Consider the following 22,511-nt stretch of genomic DNA (forward strand, 5'->3'; position numbering starts at 1 on the left):
AGCTCTGCAGAAAACACACTACGAGACCGTACGTCGCATGGCACAACATGAAAACTCACAAAAAGCATTTTACAGGAAAGAGGAGGCGGAGAGAGGAACAGTGGGGACAGGCAGTGGAGAGGAAAAGAGAGATGTGGTGATTTCACAAGGCAGGCACATATCATGTACTGTATCTGCCAACTCAACAATACAACAGTCTATTCATCGCACTGTTATGGGCTGTGGGAAATAGTTCTTCTAATTCTTAGAAACGTGCACAATTGTATTAGAAGGCTACTGTATGTATTGTGAAGTGAGTAAGTGTGCGAAGACACGATATGGTTTGGCAAACGCACACACATTCACACACGCACACACACAAGAAAAATATGTGAAGAGTACCCAGGGAGCTACAGTGACTATCTTCCATCTGCCATCTTCACACTGACATTATTGCTAGCAGTGCAAGGCTTGGTTATGAATGCAGCACACAACATATTTTGGAGCAAACAAAAAAAGTCAATGAAACAGTGATACGCCGATATGTGACTTTAAAGGCCCTCTTTGAGCAAACTGACTCATTAACATACCACTTTTGTTATATTACTGCTGGCATTTTCAGACCAAACAGTTCTGGGGACTACCTGAGAGGATCTGCCCACTGCAGAGCTCCTCCAAGAACCACATAAGGGGTCCAGAGTAAAAAGGGTTCAAAACTGCAGTTTTGTTGTAATGGTTATTTTGATAATAATGGTGCTTGACAAAGGTCATGGGCTTACCACAGACACACCAAATTTCTATTCTGGTCATTCCTTACAGATATATTGCATCAACTAAAGTGAAGGTCAGTTGGAAACCTGATAGAGGTTAAAGTAAAGTTCAGGAGGTCTCAGAAATCAATTGTTGTCACCGTTGAAATCCCTGTTATTTTTAATTTAGCCAGGTTGGACTGGATCGAGGTGGACCACTCTGCTGCGGAGCCATGTTACTGTGGTCAGTATGGAGTGCAGTAATGCTACTGACCGCTCTGGAAGCTGCAGAGGACGACGACGTCCGAGCAGGTAGGGATGAATTTGTCATAGAGAGCCAAACAAAGTGCATCTCTCGAATCAAAAGCAAGAAGCAACACTAACATACCAGCTGGAGTTTCGTTACAGTCTTAGATGATTTGGGACGATATAATGACATGATTTAAATTATAGAAGCCTTAGATACTGACCTCTCGAGTCTTAAATGAGGATTTTCAGTTTGCATTTTTGATATTTGTCTCTGATGACTGTGTGTGTGTGTGTGTGTGTGTGTGTGTGTGTGTGTGTGTGCGTGCATGCCTGTGCGCTTGCATGTGTATCTATGTGTGTGTAGGCTGCAGCACAGCTGTAAATGACCTGGTCTACATTGTTGACGGCTCATGGAGTGTCGGATTCTCTGACTTCGACACGGCTAAGCAGTGGCTTATCAACATCACCAGCCAGTTTGACATCAGTTCCCACTACACACAGGTGATATGAACCACATCATATTAGCTGCACTTACACTGCCTGTTCAAGGTGGGAATATCACGCTGTTACACCGTCCCGCCGTTCTGTATAAACCATCTGATCGCAGAAAAGGAGAGACAGAGTGGTCTTTCATCTGAGCCGGGAACGTAAAATGTAAAGCTGGAAAGACGTGACCATGGGTGGCACGGATGTGACATTTAGACAATGTGTTTATGTGTGTGACCCACCACAGGAGATTTAAAAAACAGCAGTTAGCATAGTGGCTGATTTGAAAAAGAAGAATAGCGGCCGTAAATGTCTGCAAACTGGGAAAATAATGACATTCAGGAGCTTCCTACCCTCCGAGCAGAGGACGAAATTAGCTGCCATATAATGGTAAATGATTGTGATTGACATGCTGACTTTGTTATTGTTATTGGAGCCCAAGTTTCTTGTGTTTTAGTTGAATTGTTGAGAAAGTGCTGCCGACGCATTTATTTTTCATTACCCTAGAGGCAGATGCTCATGCATTAAATGTCACGCCCATCATGTTTCCTCATGAATCATGCAGTGTATAATCAAACAGGAGCAAAATGATGCCGTGCATTGTTTCTGTGTAAAAGTGCACAGGCGGTATAAAGGGGGAACTTTCCTGCTGCCCTATAGCGCGATCTCTGTGTGAAAGCTGCTACTGTTTGTGATGAGCATAAATCAAGATATTGACATTGTAAATTTTACTCACACTTATCATTGAACTGTTCCTGACCAATTTCGTTACCTAAACCTTCCGTCAAATCAATCTTTTTTCATCGCCAGCTTTGACAAAAACCACATTATTCCAGCATTCTGGCCTGTTCCAAAGAGCTTCAGTAAATCTGCACCACATCCACATGTGTTGTGTTTGTGTGTGCTGTAGGTGGCTGTGATCCAGTACAGCGACACACCTCGTCTGGAGATCCCTCTGGGAAAACATCAGGGTGCGAAAGAGCTCATCCAGGCCATAAAGAGCATCACATACATGGGAGGAAACACTCAGGCAGGACTGCATGTTTTCTCTTTTATAATTCTAACGTTCTATAATTCTATCATGTAAAGTTTTTTTTTTTTTTTTGGGATGATCAGAGTCTGGGATATGTCAATGATTTGCAGCAACATTGATTGTGACAGTGTACCTAGTGGAAATGGCATGTATTTTCTCCATATGCTAAATGTGGTAAAAATGACATCATCAGGTAGAAAATAGTAAAAAAATAAAAAATTCCAAGGCAAAAGCCCAGACTGACATCCAGAAATAATACAATGCATGTTTTTATGCTTTGATGGTTGTGGGATCAAAAATTGGAGTTTGAATGGGTTTCAATTGAGCATTTTTTGCTCTTAACAGTCTAAATGTAACAATTTAGTTTAAACAGTGTATTTTAGAGCTGAGCTGCCAAATGTTATGCCATATGCATGAAGACGGCCAAAATTATCAAAAAACTAAGAATAAAAAGTGCGTAAAATGCGCCAGACAGACCCTAAAGATTAAAGTAGGCACGGCAGGAAAATTGGATAGGTTTGACCATCATGTTCAAGTACATATCTACCATCTATCAGATGTCTTTTCATTTTACAATGTCACTTTTCCCAATAAAACCTAATTTAATAACATGCCACATATTTCCTGACAGTGATTCTGGCACAGCCCTCTCAGCTTTCAGCCAATCAAAAACCCCTTTCGCAACTTCTACTAGATTTAGCTAATTAGTATCTGCTAGAGCAACAATATTGCCAAAGTAATTCTGAATCAAATTCCTGCTGGAAGTAAACACTGTACAAAAACACAGCCGGGTGTTGGAAGAAAGAAACAGACTTTTAACATACTATAAAATACACTATAAACTCTCTCTGCTACTCCCAGCAAAAACAAGAAACTAATAAAATGAGGCTGTTATGGAGAGGCAGGCTACACTTAGGCAGGTGCAAGCTCAAGAGTGCCAACATTAAGTCACTACAGGTGCATCTGCAGAAGCATGACCACACAGCAAAACAGCAAAGACGCATACAGTTGTCTTTGACTGCTTTGCTTTACATCACATGCTCTTTAAAAAGTAGAAATAGGCCTACATATTTATTCCTTTCAACTTTACATTCTACTTTTTACTATTTCCCTAGAGATTTAAAAAAAAAGTTTGTTTACGTGATAATATAATTTAATTTACAGTCTGATGTGATACAGCTGTTAATGGCTGGAAGCTGGTGAACATACCAGTTTACACACACTATCCCTCCTAGAAACATGGCCTTTTTTTCATTCACTTTACCAGTTCATCACTGTTTTCTGACTGTCTTGCAGACTGGCAGGGCCATCAAGTTTGCCGTGGACCACGTCTTCCCCTCCTCCCAAAGAGCCAGCCAGGTCAAGAACCGCATCGCTGTGGTGGTTACTGATGGCAAATCTCAGGATGATGTGGTAAATGTCAGTCTACAGTGTTTAAATGCTTGAGTGAAACCAATGGAAGTTTATTTTGGCAGCCCTACTTCACACTTATCACAGAACAGCATGGGGTATCCACACTATGGCATAATGTAAAATCTGTCTGTAATACTGTTTATTGTATTTTTGTCAGGCATAAGCCCTCTGTCAAGGGTCAAAGTGGAAAACCTCTTGGCAGGTTTCCATTAACCCTTTAAATTGCGCAAATTGAAATTGAGAATATAAACTGTGCCTAATGGAAACATGTTATTTAAAAAAAAAAAAAAAAAACAACTCCTGTTTCAGGTGAATGGAAAAAGTCATATTTTGCAGAACTGCAATGGAAACACATTTTTGGCTTTTATAGGTCAACAACAAAGAGTGTTGGGAGGAACTGGTTTCCTCATGATGCAGCAGGCGCAACAAGAGCTGTTATTGCATCACATAATTCCTCAGAAGTTGAGTGGATCATCCAGAAGTTTTTAATCCACAATTGGATTGTGAAATTCATGATTGTGAAATCACCTCCCAGAAATCCCTCATACGTGGCTGCTCCCACATATAAGGAGCTTGCCTTTCCATTACCGCTCCATAACACGCCTATGTGGACTTCGAATGGAAATAATGACGGCTAGTGTGGTGGCTGCAATAGAAATAAATCTGGTGATGTTTTGAACATCCATCACCATGCTTCTTAGAATGTTATCACTAGAGGTGAAGTTGCAGAATATCACTCAATAGAAACGCAGTCACCTCGCAATTGTGTTTTACGGACATTTCGAAAATATTTATAGTATATAGTTTTGCGCCAATCTCTGATGGAAACCCGCCTTATGTTTCTTTAGGTGGATGCCAGTATGGAGGCACGAACTCAGGACATTACGGTATTCGCCGTTGGTGTTGGCACTGAGATCACCACCTCGGAGCTGGTTTCAATTGCCAATCGACCATCGTCCACCTACGTCCTGTATGCTGAGGATTACACCACCATTGACCGCATTCGAGACTCTATGGAGCAGAAGCTCTGTGAAGGTCAGGATCTATTTTTGCCATGTTCATTGGACACTTTTTGTGTTCTTCTGGCTGTGGTGTGGAGTTGTTATGTGGGAGGAGTTACTCGATCTAAAAATTTGCAGGTTTTTTTTGTGCGTTCGTCAATTCAAGCCTTAGGGTTCGCTTATATATTACACACTCGTATCAATCTGCACACAAAATGTGGTTTCCAAAATCAAACTTAAAAAGAATAATACATTCATATTATTTTCTACTTTCACTGAATTCGTTTTTTAACCAACATCAATCCTAATTATAATTATAAAATACTCTTTAATTTTCAGTGTCATGATGCCACAATGTTTTGAGATGATATATATATATATTTATTTTTTCCAGCATGGGATATGTCAATGATTAGCAGCAACACTGATTACACTGATTACCGTGTGTTTTCTCCACAAGCCAAATATATATGTATGTAATCTATGGGAAAATATTAAAAATGGCACATTTGAAGGCAAAAGTCACCCAGAAATAATACAATAAATATTACATGCATTGATGGCTGTGGGATCCAAAATTGCAGGTTGAATGGATTTCAATTGCACATTTTAGATTTTTATTTTTAGGTTATCAAAGCCTGATATGTCAATGATTTGCAGCAACATTGATTGTGACAGTGCACCTAGTGGAAATGGCATTTATTTTCTCCATATGCCAATATTGTTAAAACTGATGTAATCAGGTGGAAAATCATAAAACTTACAAAATTCCAGAATGACACCCAGAAATAATATAATGCATGTTTTTATGCTTTGATGGCTGTGGGATCAAAAATGTCAGTTTGAATGGGTTTCAATGGGGCATTTTTTTCCAACAGTTTTCTTTCCACAGTGTATTTTAAACTCATTGTAGGAGCTGAGCTGGAAATTCCAAGATGAAAAATCTTGCCAAAATGTATATTATATGCATGAACACAGCCAAAATGATCAAAAAATGAAGGACGAAAAGTGGGTAAAATGCATCAAACTGTCCCCGAGGCTTAATAAAATTAAAAATAGCTGCATCTTTGTTTTGTCCGTTCTGTTTTGCCATGTTTATTTTGCACCAAAGCTCGCTGTTGAACTGAGCCTGCACTTGTGTTTTTCTTGGAAACATATTGTTTTGTGTGAGATCCAGTGAGTTAAACGCCCTCATTCTAAATTCAGCCGCAAAAAATACATCCAATTGTGTTGTCGACAAAAATAAAAATCAGAACACCAAATAACACAGCTGACCTAAACATGAAAAGAGGTTTTATGCATATCCATTTAAATGTTACTTCAGCTGTCTAAATAAATTACACTTTTCTTTCTAGAGTCTGTGTGTCCGACACGGATTCCGGTGGCATCTCGTGATGAGAAAGGCTTTGAGCTGATGGTGGGCATGAACATTCAGAAGAAGACCAAGAAGGTTCCCGGCTCTCTGATTTCTGAGACGGCTTATGCTGTGACTGCGTCCACTGACATCACTGAGAATACCAGGTAAAATGTGCTTTTATGAATTTTGCTTTTATCTATATCTATATCATTGTTTATATTTAGTCATTTCACTTTATCTTTGTACTAGGGAGATTTTCCCAGAGGGCCTCCCTCCATCCTATGTGTTGGTAGCCACCCTCCGCCTAAAGGGGCCTTCAAGCCAGTTGACCTTTGACCTTTGGAGGGTCCTGTCTAAGGATAAGGAGATCCAGGCTGCAGTGACACTAAGTGGGAAGGAAAAATCAGTCACCTTCACCACCACCAGTATAAGAGAAAAGGAGCAGAGAGTGGTCTTTAAATCCGGCTTTGAGGTTGGTAACAGGATAGCGTTTCATGTCAATAGCAGGTCAATACGGCTTTTGGCGAGGATTTGATTTGCAAACACTGAGAAATGCGCTTTTCCCAATATTACAAAGCGTAATAAAAGGCCAGAGATCTCTCTGTCTGCCGGGGAATCCAATGTAGTTTAAGAAAACCTTTTTTTAAAACTAATCAGGACATCCTTACAATTAACAATACTGTAGTATTCAAATCAAAGTAAATAAAAAGGAAAGTTTGCAAGTCTTACACAGCTGGATGTTCAAAACTGAGTAAATAAATAAGATGTAATGAAAACTGGTAACATGAAAATATATACAGTATACAGTATACAGTATACAGTATATATGTTTAGAAACACACACACACACACACACACACACACACACACACACACACACACATATATATTAACAATTCAACTGTAAAACAATGAAAAAATATCAAAATTTAATTCACTTATAATTGTGGATGTTATTTTATCTTGCTTCTTTTTACACTAACAATGTTAATTGCAAGTCAATTGTATTTACTTTCAACAGTTTTGCTTTCGAATGTACTTTTTCCTAAGTTTGTCTTTATTTTCTGATGCAATCTTTACCATTTATTTGTGACTGTCTGTCAGTAGAGGCACACATGGCCACTTATGTGACCGGCTCATTCAGATGGGATCATCCAGAAGAATTGTTCATACTGTGATGATTTCTGGTGTCAGATTTCCATTCAATCGCATGACAAAACCCTGAAACATTCTGTACTGAGTACTGATGATTGGAATTGACTCAAAAGGAAAAGATTAGGAAGGCAAGTTATTTCAGTGTTTCTGCATATCCTTAAAAAGTCTTAAAGCACTGAATTTATTAATCTAAAAGTAAGACATAATTGGTGATAAAATGTCTTAAATCTGTCCCTCAAAAGTCTTAAAGATGTATTGGACATGGGTTGTAGGATTTTATTTCCTGATTTTTTAAATGTATTTTCGGAAGTTACTGTTAAATCTCAAAATAATCGTTAACATTTAATTTTTAACATAATTTAGCAATTTCATTCTGAACATTAAAATTTTAAGAAGCATTTGATCCAATTTAAATGTTAACCTTAAGCTGTAGGAACCCTGTATTATTCAGTTGCATGGTTGCTTTAGTTATTTATTACTTTACTTTACTTTATTTATTAAATTACTGAAAATCTGGACTAAAACATTACTAAAAATATATTCACCTATGCACATTTTCTAGTTTTATTTGACACTGCAAAAAGAGCACTCTAGATCTAAGATGAATTTTATCTTGTAAAGCTTGGTATCCTATCATGGTATCATCTTTGCTTGTCAATAACTTAAAAAACTGAGATATAGCTCAATGCAGTGAGAATCGTTCTGCCCCAACTCTTGATGCTTTAACCTGCACTACTAATAACACCTTCACAACAGTCAGATAGCTGATTCTTCACGTAAACGAAAATGAGAAAACATTACCGTCACATCAGTTTATATTGGTTGATATAAAGAGTGTTCTGTCCTGCACTGCTGTTATTTTCCTGCCACTGAAAGAACATATTGTGTTATTAGAGTCTGCACTGCCTCTTCCAATCTCGGGCTTCCCTTCATGCTGCTTCCTGTGAATGAACCTGACTGGGATGACTTGCAGAGCGCCAAACTAGCACTTATTTCAAAATCATCCCCTGTTCAGTTCAATCACAAACTGAAGCGGTGACGATGTAATGTGATAGACGCCAGGAGGAGGCTCAAAGAAAACGTTTCCTACTCTAAACCACTGGATTTCCCCAGTGGAAACTAGTCGGTGGATGTGTAGTTCTTGGAGCACATGTGTCTGTTTCCATGGCAGCACGAGGTAATAATACATCCCGTCGGATACGCCAGGTTGTGTTTTTCCAGAAGGCACCCACCACCCTCTATCCTAACACACCTAGAGTTTAGCGTAGCACGTTGAAACTGGGTTGTAATTATGTTCAATTTGTGTTTGCACGTGTTTGATTTGATGTGGTTTGATGTGGCACAAGGTAGAAGGCTGCGATTTGACATTTGGAAATGACGGCTGTGGCTGGGTCCCAATTAAACAATAGCTGCTCTGTTTCTCTGTTCCCCTCCGGACAGTTGGAGCTTCTGAGAAAAAAAAAAAAAAGATTGTGATGGAAAAAGGAAGGAGTTATTGGTCTTAATACCTTGTTGGTCATGACTATTTGTGGAGCATTTTGGGAACACACATTTTTGGCCTTGCAGACAAAATTAGATTAGATGAAACACATGCACACAGAAGGTTGCCAAGAGAAATGAAAAGCTGGGTGAAAGAAGATTTGACAAGTTAATGAATGTTTTCACGTCCAACTTTGCTCCTGACGTAAAGCTTGAACAAGGATACGTTTCAGTCTCAGAAATGAACAAGCGTTTAAATGTATGTTGAGATAACCTTGAAAAACAAAGGGATTTATGAAATGCATTTTTGTGATTTCTTTCAGACTCTGTATGATGGAAAGTGGCACCAGCTCAAACTCCTGGTGAGACCAAGCCAGGTCACAAGTTTCCTTGACGATCAAGTGATCCACGAAGTAGCGCTGGAAGCTGTGGAGCCCATTTACATCAACGGGGAGACACAGGTTGCTAAGAGGCGAGGAACACACATCACCGTGCCGGTGCGTAACAACACCAAGAGGAGAAATTCTTTAATATTCTGACACAGAGTGCAGGTGATTTTCATGTCTGACTCATGAAGCAAATGATGTTGATTTGAGAAACAGATTTGAAGTTCAAGCAGGCTTTTGTTGTAACACTTAAAAAAAAACAACTTACTATTAAGAATAGAAAGACTTGAATTAAAGCATAAAGCACAGTTTTAAAAATGAAAATTAAGTAATAAACAGTCAAAAAAAAGAGAATTATTCCAGCGTCTGTCCAGAACATCATAAACCAGATCCTAATACGGTAATATCTTTATAATTTTTTTTTTTTTTTAATCCTTTCGGTGTTCACTCTGTAGCAAAATCGGGGGACTAAAATGCCCCCAAAAGTACACTGCACAGAAAACTGATTACAAAAAAAAAGATGCTCAACTTGAAGAATCTTTAAGAAACTGCAACCTTCTGTCAGATTTCCAGCAGAACTATTGGCCTGATGAGTCCGGGGCAATGTGGCTCTGGCAGACAGAACTAGCTGACACCGCTGTTTTAAAACAAATAGAGCAATGCAGCACATCTTTAATCCAGTCATACCACTCTGAAGACTGGAAATGATCATCATTTTTATTAAACGCACATACAGAATCTGGTTTGCCAATTAGACAAATCTTAGTAGTTTTACTGCACTTAGCAGTAACTTCCACACCAACCCAGCTTTACCTAAAGCGACAAAACCGGAGAGTTCAGAAATTTATGAGACGAGATCGTAAAGAGAATAACATATTAATGTCCTTTGATCAGTAATGTAGAGCCTTTTGCCTCACAACTTCTAATTTCTTCAAATATTTACAGGTTACACAAATTATAAACACATGTCAGAGACACTACTCTCTTTAAAACTACTCCCAACTGACAAAATCCTAGGAGATATTAAGCATCCCAGAGGCATTTTGTCCCTCACAGAGAATAAAATCCCTAAACTGCAATGTCCTTATGAAGACAGTGAATGGGAATCAATATGTGAGGACGCACCGTCTTTCTCATATAAAGGTCAACATAAGCCTTTTTCAATTCAGCATCATCCACAGCACCTATTTTACACCAAAAAGACTCCATAAAACAGAGACAAGTAACCTTCTTCACCTCTTCTACAAGAAAAGTAATGGCGTTCTAGGTTTCAAAGGGTTAAAAAAAATCTCTCTCTGAACAATCAAGCTGCAGTTTACATCCATGTCGGTTCAGGCTCATGCAGCCATGACAGCAGACAGTGTTTTGAATATGGATGTTGCTGCAAAGAAGCTACAAATTATAAAACATGGATGCTTCACACACTTCTAGGTGGAAACCCAAGATTAGTGTCACCAACTCAGAATCTGACCGTAATAGCCAGGAGACACTACGATGTCAAAGTGAAGCTTGCCTTTGACTTTATGGAAATAAAATGTTATATATTATCATATTCTATTAGATATTTGTGGGAACATTTGTTCCAAAACATTCACAGTCACAGTGACCTTTGACCAACACATTTTTAAAAGTACATCGCTGAGTCCAAGTGGACATTTGTGCCAATTTTGAGTTAGTCCCCTTGAGGCCTTCGTGCACTCACAAGAGTGAGACGGAGGAGCTCACAGTGACCTTTGACCACCACAATCTAATCTAAGAGTTCCTCTTTGAGTCCAAGCAGACCTTTGTTGCCAAATTTGAAGACATTTCTTCAAGGTATTTTTGAGATATTTGGCTCGTGAAAATGGGACAAAAGGACGGACAGAAGCAAAATTTTCCTAACCACGTGAACTTTTTTCATCCTTTATTTTTTTCAGTTGGAGATTCAGAAGCTGCGTCTGTACTGCGATCCTCATCAGAGTGAGAGAGAAACTGCCTGTGAGATTTACTCCGTGGTAAGATCACTGTCGCCTATACTGTAATCTACACTGCAAAGGTCACATTTTGTACTTCTGTATCTGTATATATATATATATAAAACCATTATTTTTTTCTCTTGTCCTCCCTCTCTTATGCTACACAGGATGATGAAAGGGTAAGGGCAGTTTCTATCCTGTTTCTTACACACTTTAGACTCTGTATTTAGTATTTAGCCACTGATGGGGTGCAAAGGAAATTATACATTACATTACATACATTACACCTGATTAGATTCCGCATAAAGGAAATCTCTGGAAAGGTTCCACTCCTGCTAAGAAATCTCTCTTTTTTTATTCATACGGAAGCTCTGAGTGTGTTTTGTACAGCAGACATTTGTGTATTTGTGTTTTCTTAGTGTCCTCTGAATCGAACACCGACAGCGGAGGAGGAAGAAGACTGCAACTGTGTAGTCGGGCCACGGGGGGAGCCTGGCCTGCCAGGACGCATGGTAACACACGCACACACATGCACGCACACACACACACACACACACACACACACACACACACACACACACACAGAGCTTTTTGTCCTTATTAACACACACATTTTTTCTTGTTGGCTTTTTTTGTTGCAATAATGCATCTACACTATGTCATCATGTTAGAGGCCTTTACACACAAGTAGTAACTCACACACTGATCCACAGTGGTATATGTTACTGTATATAGAAACCTAGGAGAGACCACACCAGGAAAATTGGAAATTAGATGTGTGTTCTGAATGCAGAACTGGTGCATTATACTGCAAATATATGTTCCCAGACATCAACTTCTGTCCTCTACTAATGACTTATAATGACTGAGTTGTAGTGACTCACTTCATATGAGTCAAAGTGGTCTTTGTTTTACAAGGAAAACATTTGGAATCTCTGAGTATAATTCTGGGAGAGCAGCTTAGATGGTGACTACTTTAACCCTCATTGGACTGTTCAGCTCATTTTATGCGCTTTTTTTATTCTTTGTTTTTTGATCATTTTGGTTGTGTTCATGCATATGGCATACATTTTGTCAATATTGTGTATTTTTGTTTAATCTTGGAATTTCCAGCTTAGCTCCTACAATAAGTCTAAAAAACACTGTGGAAATTTTTGTTTCATTCATACTGTTAAGTGCAAAAAACGCTCCACTGAAACCCATTCAAACTGACATTTTTGATCCCATAGCCATCAAAGCATAAAAACATTCATTACATTATTTCTGGGTGTCATTCTGGGCTTTTGTCTTGGAATTTGTAATTTTTACTATTTTCATCTAAAAACATAGTTGCATCATAACAAAAACCTTAAAATTAATTTAATGTTTTGTATTTTTTTCCTGGCATTTAAAGGTTTAAAATTATGAAAATTAATGAACATTTGATATTTATGATTAGGACTGATGTCGGTTAAAAAAACATAAACTGTCATATTAATTAATTGAAAGTCATATTAATGCTTAATATTTTTTGTAGCCTGATTTTGAAAAGTGTGGTGTGAAATATTTTTGTATAAAAAACAATGTTGCTGCTAATCATTGACACATCTTTTTCTGCATTAATTTAAAAAACAATAATTCACTTAGCATGTAGTACATTAAATATATAATTTATTTTTTGCAGTTTTTTTTTTTTTATCTAAAAACAGTGGCATCATGACAAAAACCTGGCATTTAAAGGGGTAAAATTCTGAAAAATAATGAATATTTGATAATTATGATAAAGACTTGCAGTTAAAAAATTAGCTTAATGAAAGTAGAAAATGATATTAATATGTAATCTTTTCAAGCTTGATTTTGAAAAGCGCATTTTGTGCGCAGAGCAATACAAGTGTGTGTAACATTAAATAAAATTAATAATAACTTTATTTATATAGCACTTTTAAAAACATAGTTTACAAACAACGGAAAGCAGAAGCAAGAGGAGTTTCTTGCAGAGAAACTATTTTATTATTTAATTACAGTGGGCCCGAAGGGTTAAACTAAAGGGGTAGGGTTCTGATGTATCAGTGGGATCTTCAGATTTGTGTAGCTTTGAATGAATAAACCTAAGACTTATTAATAATCTTCCAGCTTCTGGGCCTGTTAGATGGATTGATCTGGTGCTCCTCAACAGTGCCTACAATAAAGAGTAGGCTCTATCTAAACTTGTCAGCATGCACATATTGACTGATAGTGTACTGTTTAATCAAGAGTTTGCAGCGCTTTGACATTATGACATTATATAATTCATTGTGAAACTTTCATGGCAATCCATCAAATCCAACTGAGACATTCCAATCAAAACTTCAAATAACCTCGTGGTGGTGCAGAAAGACAAGCCAAAGTCATCAGGATATAATGTCCCGAAACCATGACCACCATGACAATGCATCCAAAAGTTGTTGAGATATTTCATTCTGGACCAAATTGGGTTACAAACCAACACTGTCAGCCACTGAGCCACACCGCTGGCAAAGCTAAAATAAGATGCATTTAATAAAACATTCGTATTCGGAATTACTATCCAGCAGTACAACACGCTGTATCAATATGTTTCTGTGTGTCTTGATGGGATGCTTTAATGCTACAGGGTTTCCGAGGAGAGAAAGGGAGGGAAGGACCACCAGGACCTGATGGTAAGCCTGTAAGTGCTAATCAGTTTCTTCATCACTTTTTTTTCACCACTTCATACTGTTCACCAAATCTTCACGATACATTTTATCACAGAATGAGCTTGCTGTTTCTGTCCCCAGGGTAAAGATGGGACACCTGGGGTAGCCGGCCCTCCTGGATTACCAGGATTGAAGGTAAAAAAAACCCAAAACAGTTGTAACACATTAGAATTGCCACAATACAAGTCCCAGTTTCGACTTTTTTCTGCATGTTGTCACCGACAGTGTCTGATTCAGCTTTGACCCTGTGGAGTTCCTTGAACCTTTATTATTCTTCATTTGTGCTTCCGTGAAGGCGCATTATCTCTCAGTTTGATTGTGTCTTTTGCTATGCCGATGATACCCTGCTTTATGTTTGTGTGGAACTGTCAAATCTGACTTCATCTACAAAGTTAACAAAGAGAATAAGCATTCAACCACTGGAGTACAGCTCCCAATATTTAACTGACTACAACAGATCTGTTGTTAATATATATTTTTATCCGGAACTTGGCCTCAAAACAGGTTGGATGTGCACACAACTACTCTGCTGAGCTTCATTTACAAAGTTGTCTTAAAGAGATGGATGTTTCACAGTTTTGTTTTGTTTTTTTACAGTTAAACACAACATAGTTGAAGTTCTGAAAAATCTGTTTTGTCAGTTTTTCACAAATTATGCTGAACTACAGTACACCCAACAGCTCAAACAAATTATCCGTTGCAGTGTCTCTTCTGGTCTTGGCTTGTCTTCTTGTGAAGTTTGGTATTATATTCAAAATCCTTATCACTTTTGAGGTGTTATACAGTGTGGTTTATATATTAGTGAGTTGGGCTCAAACTTCATGCTCTTACCTATTGTCTTTCCTTGGCTGGACAGGGTGAAAGTGGCCCAGCAGGACTAAAAGGGGAACCTGGTTTAAAAGGTCTAAAGGTACATTTTTAAAATTTTAAAGCAGCTGTATTTTGTCGCGGCTTTTCTAATCTATTGCTAGAATTGACAGTACCTATTTTCCTATCACTGTCTAGGGAGAAAGAGGGGAACCTGGCTTTTCAGGAGAGCCGGGACCCCCGGGCCCAAAGGTGAGATTCTATTAATGCATACATGGTTAAAACAGAAAGTGAGCAAACACTTGAGTCTACTCTTTGTAAAGCACAACCAGTGCTAACCATATCTCCATAAACAGATATCTGCATATGTTTGCAGAATTTGTAGGCTATGGGATAACATTTTAGTATTGCATGCGTTCTGATTACTGTTACTGTATAACTAATCAATATGGAGAGGCAGAACCCACTGGCTAAAATGCCATCTTAGAACCCATTTGCTATCATCCGACCACAATTTAGCTTCATATTAGCATTTGTTCATTAAGAGTAGCCACAATGAGTGGTGCACCGTAGAAGACGTCTTGGCCCTGATATTCAGTGACTACAGTGCATCAAGCCCCAAGGAACAGTGCTGACCAAACTGTGGAATTACAACGTTCAGGTCCTTCACATGATGCCATGGGGCCAAACATACTTATCCTCATAGACTTGCAATGTAAAAAGAGATCTCTGTAAATTACTAAATGTAATTGTTTGAAAATCACAACCACGTGAAAGGACTTTTTTCATTATCGAGATGTGATCCATTCAGTCTGCTAATTGTATCCCCAGTACAATTAAGGGAGGCCTAAATTGTATGTTAGCTACTCAGCTAGTGAGGTCTCTGTTGTACTTGCTCTATGGGCCCCACAATGTGGAAGATCTGGATAATTTCACACCCATGCAGTCTTTTTTAATTCATGCACCACTGAGCGGAGCCACCTCAATCACTGTATCCAGTTATCTTAATACATATACCAACCATCTGAAATATTAGCTGTTACCACCATAGACTTAATATTGCCAGACTGGTAGCCGATGGGCTCCGCGATCGGTGCTAACCAGAAAAGACTTAATCCAACATAGGCTACCCAGTGGCTGCTAGCTGTCCATCTTTGTTGAATCTGATGAAGGTTTGTCTTCTGCATTTATTTGGGACAGTATTGTTTCTTCCTGAATGAGGAAGCCTACCATATGTCATGAATATCAGGTATCATGTATTAATATATATTCATGTGCAGTATGTGAAAGTAGAAATGAACACGTCCTGGCTACCACGCCCAACGTGTCCTAATGTTAGGGGCATTACTCATACAGCCATAAGAACCATGAACTTATTTAAGTACCATCCCACGTGGCTAGAACTAGCAGCATAATGAGTAGGCTTATGTAACCACACACATACAGAGCATTGACTGTGATCATCTTGCTCAAATGATGAAGTGATTTGTATTCCTGTTGGTGATAAATCTGCCTGGAGGATGAGGCTTGTTTGGCTTCACACCGTGTCTACCAAGCCAGCTGGACATAAACATGAGAGTCTGAAGTGGTCCTCAAAAGGCATTTTCTATGTGCCGCTCCAACAGAATACCATAATGGGCGATAGACCAATATATGAGGCCAGAATTTCTCTTTTATAGAAAATTAGATATAACACAGTCATTATTTTCTATCTCATATGCTCTAATTTGACTAACAGTTTTTTTTTAGTTTAATGTCAAGCAATGTCACTATGGAAGTTTATGGGAAAACAGCTCTGATTCCAATGAGATCTTATTAGCAGTGAAGAGTTTTAGTGTCCTGATGAATTAATAGATAAAATTGTAGAAAGACATTTGACTACTGATTAGATATAAAAATGATTACATTTTAACAAATGTCACTACAAAGTATTAGCAGATTTCTTTGTGCACAGGGTCTTCCTGGTGAAAGAGGCGAGCCAGGACCTCCAGGAGAAGCTGGACCAATGGTAGGAGCCAGTTCTGTTTAAGTGTCTACAAACATCCATTAATGAACCAGAGTAACTGAAAGTTCCAAAATGCGAGAGCATGAAATCTGAGGTGTCACTTAAATATTTTGCCAATGTAACAACCTAACTACGTCAAGCCAGACGCACAGTAAATATGCCTTCTATAAACATAAGTAAAGAGAACAGTTCTTTAATTCTGAGGGTTTGGCTTCCTCTGTGTGTGTGTGTGTTTGGGATTTCCTCCTGTCACTGCAGTCTTACCAGTGTAGTGTTTGAAGTGGAAGACATAATTACTGTAATAGTGTTGAATTTGGCTGTTTCTGCTCCACTTTGCCTCTTAAAGTGTGTTTATTGTCCAAAAAGGGGGAGCCGGGACTACCAGGAAGCGTGGGACTGGTCGGGCCACCAGGACCAAAGGTCAGTGCAGACTAGCTACTTGGACATCAGGTGGGAGACACCTACATTACATGGTCCAAAAAATGTCATCATAAAGACATGCCACTCTTTAATTGTTGAACATTTCTTTCCAAAACCATATGGATTTAATACTGGGATATACTGGGATAAGCGTGCATTCTTTTGCTCAAGTTGAATCATCTTTAACTTGTGAGGAAATGTCCTCGCTCTCAGTGTAGGCTCCCTTCTGTATGCAATCATGGCGCATAAAGCCTTTCCTTCATGTTCTGTCAGAGCACACCTTAAGACATCATTGAATATTGTAGCTTTAAGATTTGAGATGAAAAGATGAGACAAAAGTATGCAAGAGCACTGTATATGTGCGTATTTCAGTCGTATAGTGTACCTGTTTTCCCTCCCCCCAGGCAACCATCAATTTCTTATTTTCTTCTTTCAACACAGTATGAAAACATACTTTCAGATAACCTCATTAATAAGATCAAATTCAAAGCATCACACTAGAAAGCCCCTCAAGTCCCAAAAGGTGATCTTTAGTTAAGATACTTACTGTAACTTGTGGATATAGGACATTAACTTATTCCCACTAGATAATTGACTATCTGCTGTCTAGCCCCTTAAAGGAGGACTGGCCAATCAGCCAACTCCAACAAGGGTCAGACCATAGATGTAGAAAAGTAGAAACCGCGTTGTTGGTTTGATGTGTCTGCTTGAGCACTATGTTGGGGAGTTCAAGATCGACTGGTAAACAAATACACGAGAGCGGCAGATTTCACTTCAAAATCGACCGCAACTCCCTCAATACTGAACCGATTTTCACAGATTTGTTTTGTTATAAACATCAGGAAGTTAACATGATAGTGGTATTTTGTTTGAATTAATTTCAGTTACTGGAGGCAATCTATTCAGCTCTGTGACAAAACAGGGATCTTCTGATCAGCCACAACACTACCCCAACACTACACACACAGCCTGCAACATGCAGGCTCTGACATCTGAATAAGCAACATCCAGTGATAGAGCGTAAACAAAGTACATTTATTCAAGTACAGTACTTTAGTACAGTTTTGAGGAACTGGCAGTTTACTTGGGTATTTGCATTTTCTGCTACTTTAAACTGCATGCAACATCAATTAATCAACTTCATACTTCCACTGCATTTCAAAAACATTACATGTGTGTAATACCAAAACTGGAAGGTTTGAATGTAGCAAATCGATTGTCCCTGCTGTTGTGAAAACTGTACCAGAGAGGCAGAAAAATCAAAGGAAATCATCTCCATAATAAGTCAAGTCAATTTTATCTATAAAGACTCAGGGGGCTTTACAGCATATGGCATCCCTGTGTGATTAGTCCATTACATTTACTAAGGAAAAATCCCCCCCCAAAAAAAACCCTATAACGGGGAAAATAAGGCCACACTTTTAGAGCAGCAGCCCATAAGGCATCGACGTTTCAATATCTATGGGTCAGACAGCTACATGACTGTGTTCAATAGACTCTCATGGATTCCTTTCAGATTTCCTCAATTTTTTTTTCTGGCTGGTTTTGTGGATTTTGAGCTAAACTTTGTGTCAGGGCATGTATAGCAATGCTACCTATTACCCTGGAAGGTTGGAAAGGAGAAATACATTCCTTTCAAGATTCAAATTCAAACCCTGAAAAGTGTAGGGTTAGCTAGATAGCTTGCTATCTGTTGAACACATAGCTTACTGAGTGTGCACATGATGTTTTTGCTTTTCAATGATTATAGCAATGCATAAAGACCGATCCTATTTTACAAGAACTAGTGAAGAGAAACGGGGAAACTGCAGATACTGAATCAGTTGTGTGTCATCGCAGTGTTTGCAGATAAGAGGTGTTTGGCTTCTCCCCGAGCTGCCTGCTCGTATGCCCGCAGAAGTGCGGGTGCGGGCGGTATGGTGGAGGAGCAAAACACTGTTCACCTGCACATACTGTGATGTCACAAACACTGTGATCTGTAGGCTGTTTTATCTTTTTAACCTGTTTTGCTGCTGAGTTTGACATCTTGGATATATTCTTTGAGTGCATGTTATGGACCAGACTGTCTGCTTCTCTGTGAAATCACTTTTTTGTGTTTCCATTTTTTTTTTTTTTTTATCCAGGGACTGTAGTTAGTTACAGTGTGAGCTCCATGCTAGCTCTGACAGCTTTATGGACCATCACAAAGGGGCGGGGCTTAGCAAAAATTCAATTACTTGAGCCTAAAAGATGGCTAAGATGGTTAAGTTATTAACTTGTGCGCACAAGATAAAAAAAAATATCACTTTGTCCGGACTTTATGGGCTTCATATGATCCTTACTGTTACTTCATTAACCCTTAGACCCACTTTAATATTACACACACTCGTATCGCTGTACATTAATATTAATTTCCACTTTCATTGAGTATATTTTTTTTAACCAGTATCAATTCTTATCATAATTATCAAATATTCATTAGTATTCCAGAATTTTAACCCTTTAAATGCCAGGTTTTTGCCATGATGCCAATGTTTTTAGATGAATAAAAAAAAACACATAAAAAAAATATTTTCTATATACTACATGCAATGTATATTACTTTTTTATTGTTATCATAAACTGGGATATGTAAATATGAAACTACACCATGTCCTGAAAAATGGTAAGCAGTTATTGCAAAATATATCTGCTTTCGGTAAACGGACCCTGCTGTAGAGGGTTTCATTGCTAGTCTTTAAGGGCAACAGCTTTAGTCCCTGTTCACTATCTGTCAGCTAATAAAACATCCTGACTAGAAATCTAATGCCGCTTTTCCACTACATGGAACCGGCTCTACTCCACTCTACTCGCCTTTGATATCGGGTACTTTTCTGGGGGTCATTTTCCTTTAGAAGATAGTACCGCCTCAGTGTAGTTGGTCGTCATAGTGCCACGCTGCAGTGCGACGTCATTTTCAAAGTGACTGTGATAAAGATTCTACGAACACACACACACACACACACACACACACACACACACACACACACACACACACACACACACATATGCACAGGGTTCCAATTACACAGTGGCTTTTGGGGGAGCCCCATTTTCCGGTGTGCACCACTACTAAAACATATCACATGCATAAAGTATGCGGCAGCACGGACAATAACAGAGTTACTGTGATAAAGATTCTACGAATACCTGCCGGTAACATTCTCTCTCTCTCTCTGTCCCGTTTGTCGGATGATGAGGAATTCAGATATCTACGTAAATGTAGGAAGTTGAGCACAGTACAGCTTCACGCACAGATGGCTGCAGCAGGGAGAGACACAAAAGTGAAATAGTGGAAACAGATGTTCGGAAATGAAATGTAATAGCGAATAGACACACAACATTGACATATTACTTCTATATTTTTTATTATTTCAGGAAGTTGTATGTGCAGAAAATGTATAATCTGTAACATAACATGTCTGAACGTCTCAAGAGAGGCTTTCAGGGGATCCCGGCTCCCATTAGCTCCCCCGTAATTTAAACTATGCACACACAGACTCGCATGGCTGGATACGTTTGGTGGCCAGCAAGGTGAGGTACGTTTGCACCTCCTCGAGCGACCATGGTGTGATCTTTCTGATTGCCATTTTGGGGGGAAAAAAAGAGATAGAGCCTAAATTTACACACCCAAGTCAAAGAAACAATTAAACAAAACAAATGGCTCTAAATGCGAAAACAAGTTCTGACCTTGATGCTACAACCAAGCGCAAACTTTCACACATTTAGTCATCAAGTTAAACAACTTTTTTTGACACAGATGCCACAAAGGGAAAGTGAGAAGCTTCTTGTGTAAAAGTGAAACAAAGAATCTCTTAGTCAGCATCTTTTCCCATGTTAGGTTTTTAAGCATTATGTAACAACAGAGTGAGACGATCAAGCACACCTCCATGTATCCATGTAAAGTCACACAGCAAATCTGAAAACACTCTCCCCCTCTGCCACTTCATTAAATTAACACCGCTGCAGGAGCGCGGGTCACATTCATACTCTTTACAGGATATTTCCCTGCGGTAACTTGAAACGAACAAGCGGCTAAATGAAAGAGCACATGCACACATCTGCAAGCATGTGAGCACGCCCACCAGCTACAAGTGTGTGATGCTATTTTGAGTCTTCTCTGAACTCCTTTGAGCAATCTACCAGTTTGACTCGCAGCCTCCCTGCTCAGTAATTTTGGACTCTTCCTGTTATCATAATAAACTACTTTCCCCGAGAATCTGGAAGTGCTCTGCACCAACTGGAGGGTGGTGGTACACCGGGACTGAGAACAGCACACAGTTGGTGCCCATGTGTGGATGTCTGGGGTTGGGGGGGTGGGGTGGATAAATGTGTGCAAAGACAGTAAGCAGCAGATATTTATGAAGAACACAAACTCTATCCAACTGCTTGCCAAATGCTAACAGTTTGTTCTCTGTGTTTGTTTATCCCTTCAACCAATCAGAGGAATTACTCTGCATTTCCTAAATGCATTTCATGAAAAACTTAATGGCCTCCATATCTTTCTCTTTTTAAATTTTTTTTTATAATCAACGTATTCACAAAACTTTATTTTGAACATATCTGCAGAGTGTTCGCTCTGTATGTTTCACTTCTTCATATTTAACCCTTTGAAACCTAAGAAAATTGATTTGACTTCTTTCAAACACATGAGAAGGCAATAAGAAACTTTACAAGAAATTAGTAACAAGTTACAAGAAAATTACATGAAAATAAGCAAAAAAAAAAGAGCGAGGGAGAGAGAGAGAAAGGAAAAGAAGATAAGTAAAAACAAACAAGAAAATGACCTGAAAGAAAAAAAAAAGACTAGAAAAAAGTGTAAAACGTTTAAATAATATAATTTAAAAATACAATTCCAATAATTATGAATGAAGATTTCTGGACATTTTTCCTTAAAAAAAAAAAAAAATCCCTTTTTTAAAACTAATTTTCAGAACACTTTCTTGTCACCTTTTACATATTTCTTGCATTGCATTGTGAAGTAATGTATAGCCTTTTCCCTCCATGTGAAACCAATTTCCTTCAGTTGCAAAAGGTGAAAAAGGAATACATCTGATCACAACACAAGAAAACCGATGTCTACTCAGGCTTCAAAGGGTTAAAAATGCAAACCACTGTCGGAGGTGTGTGTACGCAAAGGGTCAGGGACATAAGGGGGCACTGTCTAACCACTGCTCAGTGTAGCATGGCCTGTGACGTAGAGCTGTTAGTCAGAGAAGCAGCTGTGAACACTTGCTCTCAGACTCTTTGTTTCTCTGCTGAAAAGACAGGAAGTCTAGTGGAGATTGGACAGCCACCATTATGTCCCGGTGAGAGAGTCCCTGTG

At 38.7% G+C, this 22,511-nt stretch overlaps 1 protein-coding gene across 1 annotated transcript in view; it reads left to right on the forward strand.

Annotated features, from left to right (window-relative positions):
- The first annotated feature begins 961 nt into the window (after nt 1-961).
- Nucleotides 962-22,511, forward strand: part of LOC121960882 (collagen alpha-1(XXI) chain-like) — a 76,769-nt gene continuing 55,219 nt past the window's right edge. Inside the window, 17 exon segments of the mRNA XM_042510768.1 lie at nt 962-1,040; nt 1,342-1,478; nt 2,374-2,493; nt 3,793-3,909; nt 4,758-4,944; nt 6,266-6,431; nt 6,517-6,739; nt 9,225-9,398; nt 11,204-11,281; nt 11,410-11,421; nt 11,662-11,754; nt 13,854-13,907; nt 14,017-14,070; nt 14,792-14,845; nt 14,941-14,994; nt 16,697-16,750; nt 17,114-17,167. Of these exon segments, the coding sequence (XP_042366702.1) occupies nt 962-1,040; nt 1,342-1,478; nt 2,374-2,493; nt 3,793-3,909; nt 4,758-4,944; nt 6,266-6,431; nt 6,517-6,739; nt 9,225-9,398; nt 11,204-11,281; nt 11,410-11,421; nt 11,662-11,754; nt 13,854-13,907; nt 14,017-14,070; nt 14,792-14,845; nt 14,941-14,994; nt 16,697-16,750; nt 17,114-17,167 (1,710 nt within the window).

Source organism: Plectropomus leopardus, chromosome 21 (assembly GCF_008729295.1).
Source record: "Plectropomus leopardus isolate mb chromosome 21, YSFRI_Pleo_2.0, whole genome shotgun sequence".
In the NCBI taxonomy this organism is placed as follows: Eukaryota; Metazoa; Chordata; class Actinopteri; order Perciformes; family Serranidae; genus Plectropomus; species Plectropomus leopardus.